This window comes from Poecilia mexicana, unplaced genomic scaffold, assembly GCF_051168715.1.
Source record: "Poecilia mexicana isolate PSO_F unplaced genomic scaffold, ASM5116871v1 scaffold_2, whole genome shotgun sequence".
Taxonomy (NCBI): Eukaryota; Metazoa; Chordata; class Actinopteri; order Cyprinodontiformes; family Poeciliidae; genus Poecilia; species Poecilia mexicana.
The window spans coordinates 49,041,833-49,050,057 of record NW_028263371.1 but is presented as its reverse complement, the minus strand read 5'-3'; the positions used below and the strand labels follow the sequence as shown (position 1 = coordinate 49,050,057).

Genomic DNA, 8,225 nt, shown 5'->3' with positions numbered 1-8,225 from the left:
CGATATAAGCCACGAAATAAGCCAACTTTAAATGTTGTTACATCTCGACATCCAGGTTGAGGTAGGGTGATATGGTACTGCTTATCATTCACATTATTATAAAATGTTATGCCATATTTCTCAAGCCGTCTGTCAAACAGCAATTATCAGAGGTCATAAATGCTTGAAATCAAGTGTGAAAAGGAGTGATTTTCTCTGTTGTCAGCGTTGCTCTCACTGGTAATGCACCTGTAGCCAAGAGAGCAACTTTAATAAAACATTTAGCTTATGGTAATGAAGAACTGCTTCCCTCCTGGTTCCAGGTCACTCTTGTATAATGAGGTTGATGAAGATAGCAGTGTGACTTGCAGAACTGATATAAAGAGCTCAGCTTTGACTGCAACAAACAGCACTTTACTCTGGTTGGTAGAATGTACTTTCATTAGCTGTGAAGACTCCTGAAAGCATTCATGGAGCTTACAAACAGACTGAATGCAAATCGTTACAGCTTTGAAGACCAGCAAGGACTTGAAGAATGAGGGATTTGAGAATGCAATTTAACCTCCAACTGACCAACTTCTGCTCTTACTTTATGCTTGATGTGCGTGCAGGGTGGCAACAGTAGCTGTGACATTTCGGCGGCTGTCACACTGTTGAGTCTCCTGTGGAGAGATCTGCCTTTCGTGACTTGACTGAGACTTTTTGTTGATCTGAGAGAGCTCAGAATAAAAGTGAAAATAGGTCCAAGAGTGAAATGGGATTGGCCGACCCACACTGCCAGAGACTTTTGAAAGTTTACGATCAATGGGGGGATTACACGTTGCATCAATGCACTCCGAAATCAACTCGTTGTTTTAGGTTGGCTGGCTTTACTTCAAGATAATGCACTGGGCTGAATTACAGCTGCACAGTAAGATATTTTTGAACTTTAAATTAGCACACAGCAGTTTGTCACAACAACTTCCGCAATAAGGTCAGTCAGGCTTCAGTCAATTTTATGGATAGCCAGTTTAAATCTTTTCTTTGAACTTACAGTTTCCTTGGAATGTGTAAGTTTTCCTAGCATCAGCCAACCAAATCAACCTCTCTCTGTGCGACTCTTTTTTTTGAGAAAATTATATTTGATTCCACTTGAATAAATGTAAAAATGCTCAACATCACCATAAATTGTTGATTATTCAACTAAGACGACGCCAAGGATTTCCAGAAACATCTCTTCCTCTCTGCTGCCTGGCAGTGACAGACTAAGTACAAGAACTCACACGCAGCTTGTAATTAAATGATGCAGTCTTAGCTGAGAAGACATTTTTATGTGTCAGTCCTGTTGCCCATACCTCAGAAATTATGTTGCTAGAAATAATAATAAAAAAAATTTTCATCTTGGATTTGACAGCGCATGGTTTTGCTGCCATTTGCTTAGTAAGAGATAAAGGGACATTTTTCGAATGTAAACTGAATCATGTCTCCCGTTACATGGTGAACAACAACACTGAACAGAAGACACAGACTTTGCTAAGACAATTATCTGATGGTGTCTGTCTTAATTTTGAGACAACTGTAAACTTCAGTAGGTTTTGTTTGGAGCTTTGTGATTGACCAAGACAAAACAGTACATAGTAGTAAAATAGAAAAAAAAAAGAAGTGGTTTCAGTCAGACTGGATGTAGAGAGAAGGTTCTCTCATCCTTATGTTTCGTTGTAGCTATAACTGTAATTTAAGGTAATTATGCTGTAAGAAAGTAATCCTGTATCCTACTCCAGGCCTCTTACATGCATTAGGAAGGTTGCCCTAAATTTAGCTCAGCCCTTCTTACTGCAACTCTAACCATCTTTCCTGATCCTACTGAAGATGAGCAACCCCTGTAATCAGAATTATCTTCAGGGAAATTTCTCACCAACCATGGAGCCTTGCTTAAAGGCCAAAAACTGTTTGGAGTCATTTAGCAAGGCACAGTGAGATGTTAGAAGCTCAGAATGTTCTTTCCTGCCTAACTATGCTGTAAATGTGTGCCCAACGTTATCCCCAATGTTCTCTAAATTTAGATGACTTTACAAGACATCTGTATTTATACTTAAACAATTATGTGCTACTTTGTGCTGCTCTATCACATAAAATCCATTGAAGTTTGACGTTACAATCTAACTAAATGTTGAAATGGGTTGGAACACTTTTTTAATGCAGCGTATATAAAATATTTGAACCAATGATTACTCAGACACCCATTTACACTCTCGAAAACATGTTCCTGTTTCAGTCATATCGCTAAAAACATATTTACACAGAATATACATCATGGTATGGTGGCTACACCATTTTTCCGTTAACGTAGAAATTGTAACTGAGTGAAGAAAGGGAATTAAAATATCACATCACCAACCTCTAACCTATCTGGAAAAGTACGTTGAGATCCCTTAAAACACATCAGTGATGCTGTAAGTTAAAAGTTATGATAACAAGCATAAGATATTTTGGATTTTGAAGAGGAAAAAAAAAAGATGCTGTGAAAAAAAATAACTTATCTTGCAAATTCACTTTACATTGCACAACTTAGAGGCCTGGAACATGGTTGACACAAGCAACAGTTCAAAAGCACACAATGCAAGGGTTGTTTCTTGCATTTGAAAGAGGCCAAGCTTGCAGTCAAATTGTTGAGAGGTGATGCTAATGCAAGGTGCAGAAATCCTGTTGCACATAATAAAATTAATAGCTCAAAAAGAGTTTCTTGCAAAAAAAAAAAAATGCTTCTCATATTATTACAACAAGTAATTCAGCTGATGGATGAACATATTTTCCCAGTCACTGCACACCAGATTAAGACTGCTCTGCTCTGTTGAATACAGATCATCAGTCAATAGAGACAATTTCATTCTCTTCAAACCTCATTTCAGTGTTAAGGTAACATGACTCTTTTGGGGTTTTTTTTAAGCATTTCTCTATGTGACTTTTCTGGCCACTCTATTAATTCCATTTCTATTAATGCTATATCTTCACTAGATTATTTTGTTTAAATCTCCCTGTTATTATATGAGGTCCCTGTGCTTTTATCAACAGTTCCAACTTTACTGTGCAGGAGCAAACATCTCCAGTGCTCTACCACCGTTGTCATGTTATTGTTATTCCCAATAAGTTTTACCTGATGCAGAACTCTGTGTGCATATTTCCACAAATGTAGTTAGAAAAGAAAAATCATGTATGCAAAACTTGAAGTGTTTTTATTATTATTTTTTTAGTGATCACTCTTTCCTACTACGCTGTGGTTATTGTAACTATTATTGCTATTGCCACCATTGTGTTGTATTATAAACCCTATTAACTGCTGCTTGGAATTTTTCTCCTCCTTTTTGTTCTTCGTTATCCTTATTATATAGTACGATTCCTTTGGTTCTCTTTGAGTCATCAATATATACTTTTTTTATTTGAACAAAATGTATTGAAATTAAACTCCAGTTCAAGGACTCTGCCCATATGCACAGTTTGGAGGTGTGTGTGTTATTCTCGTCAGTCTTAGCTCAGTTTTTAAGGCTTTTGTCCCTTTTGCTATTGTCTTATTCTTGTGTGAAGTGGAACCGCACAACTAATATACTGCGTAGAATCAGAGTGGTAGCCAACTTTCCTAAGCACATTTTTGACTTGACCATTACTTTTTTGCTGCAAATAATTAGTTGTTGTTTATTTGATTATGAGACCATGTGCTCTCTCCTTTTGAGGAGTACAAAAACCAGGGTGCCATCTTGCATTAGCACATGCTTGCCTTGTGTTAACTATGTATCAGGCCACAGTTCACTTACCAAAGGGACAGAGGGTAACATGCAACTCATTAGAAATGTTAGGGGTGGGTTATGTTATGACGGTTTTAAGGATGGGAGTTGGGAAGACAAGCACACACCTTCAGTGTGGGACACAGGCAAAGAGATCTCCATGCAAGCAGCAGACTGGGCCTTTCGGAAGGGTGGTCGGCCAGGGCCTCTGCGGGTTAGCCGTGGCCCTTCGGGACCCATTGGAATGCGAGGCTTCCCCGCCGAGCAGGGCTGAGAGGTGGGACTAGTGCAATGTCCATTGACATGATCTGTAACAACGGCAAAGCATTAGCAAACAATAGAACGGAGGGAAATGATAAATTTGTCCAACATATTGTAATCCACAGCTGCAACATCCATCTTTATAGGTCTGAAAGTAGGAAGTGAAATCAAAACATCAATTGGCCTTTTTGAATTGCCATTAGGAAGCAGTTTGGAGAATGTGTCTTTTTGTTTCTAGAATGGAAAGGCAAGTACGCTCCAGGGCCAATGAAGATGGATATGTTGCAGTGTAAGAAGAATAAAACCTGATTGTCAAGTAGGAAAATGACAGTGAAGGACAGGGGGGTGAGTGCGTGGCGAAGGGCTGAAGAGAGGTTTGAAGGTAAGTATGTGCAAGGAGAAGAAAGAGATGCTGTGTCCAAAGAAAGGAAAAGGAAAATGCAGAGTGAAATTTGTAAGTGCAGCTTCCTCGACTCTGTGCCAGTAAAGAGATAAAAAAAAAAACACACACACAAAAAACAGGGATATTTCATCTCCACTTTGTGTTTTTATCACTGTCGGCAAATTCTGTTTTTAGCAGAAGTTATTAATTTCTTCATCTAATCACAAGCCTTAAGACATTACCAGCTAAGCTCATAATAAACCTTTAATATCTGCTCTGTTATTCCTGTGCAAATTATTTTAGTTGGAGTGGATACAGAGTCACAGATGGTGCTCACATGAAAACACTTGTTCCACGCTGGAATCGTGGCTTTGCATGTTTTCCCCATAGGGACCGCATTTGTTGCTGGCTTTGTCTTTATTTAATGGAGCGGGCCTACGGGACTGAGCATCGGAGAATAAAATAATTTGTTTAGAACTAAACCCTATTAATGAGGCAACAAAAAAGAAAGCAGGGCAGTTTGGATTGGGTGGATTCTGATGTTCAGTGTTAAACAGACACAGATCCTGTCGGGATCATCATAATTAACAGCCCCATGATACCCGTGCCTTTGCGTGTCTGCTCTCTCTTGTCCTCGGAGAAAAAATAAATAAAGCAATGCCCTTCTTAAACGACATCCTTATAATAAAACCAAGGTTAAAAGCATTTGGGGTTGATGGGAATGTCTGATGGAATTGCCTGCCTTTATTACTTTTCTCCTTCTCTCTCCGATATTCTGGTCCAGACTTTTATGAAGCTTGAGGACAAACAGCACTATGCTAATTGCTAAAAGCAGTACACACTGTGTCCTGTTTTCTGGTCTCTTTCATATGTCTGCCTTTTCAGATCTAGTTTCCCATTCAGGTGCTTTTGGCAGAAATAATCCAATTTCAAAGTGAAGATGAAAAACTCTGGGGTGCCACCCAATCCACGTGCAACACTCACATGGGTTCACAGCAGGATGGACAAATGTGGTACAGGGAGTTTTTTTCCTCAGCATGTAAAATGGGGCTAATGGGAAGTCACATGATAGTATTCATGTCTATCTGCCTGTGTGTTTTCAAACGGGGATGCAGTAACACTTGCCTGTCTCCAGATGTTGTGTTTGAAACCCTTAGTTAACCAAAATGATCTTTACCTTATCCAGAGCACACTGATCCACAAATCTACTGGAAATAAACATTTACACACATCCACACAAATCAGAAAATGTTCCATCTGACAGACTGCATCAATTTTTCCAACTACAAAGTTGCTCCTTTTCTTTAAGACTTTAAAAAGTGTATACCCTATTGATCTTTTTCATATTTTGACTTGCTTCAACCACAATTTTATTGCATTTTACCAGGATTTTTTTATGACAGACCAACACAAGGTCAAGCAGATCAGTGCAACGAAAGTGATAAATTATATTCATATTTTTTACAAATGGAAACCTGAATATTGTATCCGTTTTGGATTCCCTTACTCCAATCTGTTTACAGAAATGTTTTTGACAGTCATATTAATATATATATCTAAAAAAAAATTCCCCTCTCACCCTCCGCGGGTGGTCTCTTTCATCCTCTGAGCTCGGGTCCTCTACCAGAGGCCTGGGAGCTTGAGGGTTCTGCTCAGTATCTTGGCTGTGCCTAGAACTGCACATTTCTGGACTGAGATGTCTGATGTTGTTCCTGGGATCTGTTTGAGCCACTGCTCCAGTTTGGGGGTGACTGCCCCGAGGGCCCCGATGACCACAGGCACCACTGTGGTCTTCACCTTCCAGGCCTTCTCCAGTTCCTCTCTGAGGCCCTGGTATTTCTCCAGTTTCTCGTGCTCCTTTTTCCTGATGTTGTGGTCACTTGGTATTGCTACATCCACCACAACGGCTTTCCTCTGTTCTTTATCCACCACAATGTCCGGTTGGTTCGCCATTACCATCTTGTCTGTCTGGATCTGGAAGTCCCACAGGATCTTAGCTCGGTCATTCTCCACCACCTTTGGGGGTGTTCCCCACTTTGATCTCGGGGCTATATTTTATATATATATATATATATATATATATATATATATATATATATATATATATATATATATATATATATATATATATATAGTTTTTCACCACCATTGCATTTTGCATGAAGGCCAAAATATTTCATTTTACTCTTTAAGGCTGTTTAATGTTTTATAACCCAACAATGTTTTTAACTTCTCACAAATGTTAACCTTCATATATCTGCTGTTTTTTTTTTTTTGGTTTGCACAATACTGTTTGCTTTTTATTAACACTTTTCTTACTTTATAAAAAAAATGAAAACCATGCATCATTTTCCCTCCACTTCATCTACAACTTTGTGTTTGTCTGTTCCATAAAATCCCAATGAAATAGATTAAATTGTGTGGTTGTAATATGATGCATGAAAAAAGTTCCTACTTGTCAAGGAGAAACACCAACAAGATGGTATTTGTTTTTACTTAAAAAACTAAACGGTTTGGACATTTTTTATTCTGGCATAAAAAGTTTCACTCTTACCATTGCTGAAAATAATATTACTGTACCTGCATAAAAAAAAGTTTGTAATGAAGACAGTTAAAGAATAAGTAGGGACAGGCACGTTTTATGTTGAAAAGCAGAAATTGTCAGTGTGGACAGCCCATGTCATACTGCAGAAGGACAGCAAGGGAAACCCGAGATCATGATGTGTAGCAGTTAGAGATGCATGCGGGGGTGGACGCGTTGTATCTGTAATGTAGGTGATCCAGTCAAAATGAAGGAAGAACTGTTTGAGAGAGAAATGATCCAGTTACAATGAGAAAGGGCAGCGAGTGATCCAATACTGAAAAGCAACGGTTGTCGATGAAGGAAAGATTGAGGAAAACCAGAAGATGGTCCAATCATGGTAAAAGCGATAGAAAGCCTCAACTTTGAATATGAGTATGAGTTACAAAATCACCTTTATAAACACTTGCAAAATGTAGAAGAAACAGACAAAGTAGATTCAAATGAAATCAAAACACGTCAAAGGGCCAAAATAGACAAACACCTCAGGCCGACAGTCTTATGGGCTGGTTGAAAAAAAAAATAACAGAGAAAGTCATAAGGAAACGGAAAAAGTAGTGAGAAGAATAAAAAAATAAATTCTTAAGCAACAGAAAAGCCTAAAATCTTTGAGAAAAAAAGAAAATAAACAACTTAAAGGAAATCAAGTGAAAACTGCTGGCTTTCGCCTACCGTACCAAGATCAGTCTTAAGATCTGTGGGCAGACTTAACTTTCTGCCGGGTCCCTTTACTGAAACAAAAGAATAGGAAACAAACAACCGGTTAATCCCTTCAAATGAAAATAAGTAAATAAAGGAATTAAATAAATAAGAAGAAAACAAAGCTGATGTAATCTATGTTAAATAATGAGAAACAAAGTCCAAAAAAAACAACAAAAAAAAAACAGAAAACTTAATGAAACATAACTCAGTCAAATGAAGAAGGAACCAGTGCATGCAGATTTGTGCAGTCGCATAAGGCAGGCAAGATGCATGCTCTAAGGTTTTCCCAGGCCATTGTTCACATTGTTCTGCATACTGGTAACACCCAAGACTGATGTGGTGGTAGAAAACCGCTCTCTGTTGGGTGAAACGATCACTTTCACCCAACATTGAATTACTTAACATCCATTTGTTTAGTTTATTTAGAGTATTTATTCATATCTAGTGCTTTTTATTTTCAGAGGCCTGGAATGTCTCACATGGAGGCAGAAACAAACAGAATGACACCCCATGGTGCCGATACAACAGTCACAGTAGGCAACTGAAACAGCGCAGTGAAACA

At 38.4% G+C, this 8,225-nt stretch overlaps 1 protein-coding gene across 1 annotated transcript in view; it reads right to left on the bottom strand.

The window, feature by feature from the left end:
* Positions 1-2,526: 2,526 nt before the first annotated feature.
* Positions 2,527-8,225, bottom strand: part of stxbp5l (syntaxin binding protein 5L) — a 43,791-nt gene continuing 38,092 nt past the window's right edge. The window contains exons 11-12 of the mRNA XM_088008360.1: positions 3,866-4,045; positions 2,527-2,534 (exon numbers count right to left, since the gene is read on the bottom strand). Coding sequence (XP_087864486.1) covers positions 2,527-2,534; positions 3,866-4,045 — 188 coding nt within the window. The remainder of the gene's footprint in view (positions 2,535-3,865; positions 4,046-8,225) is intronic.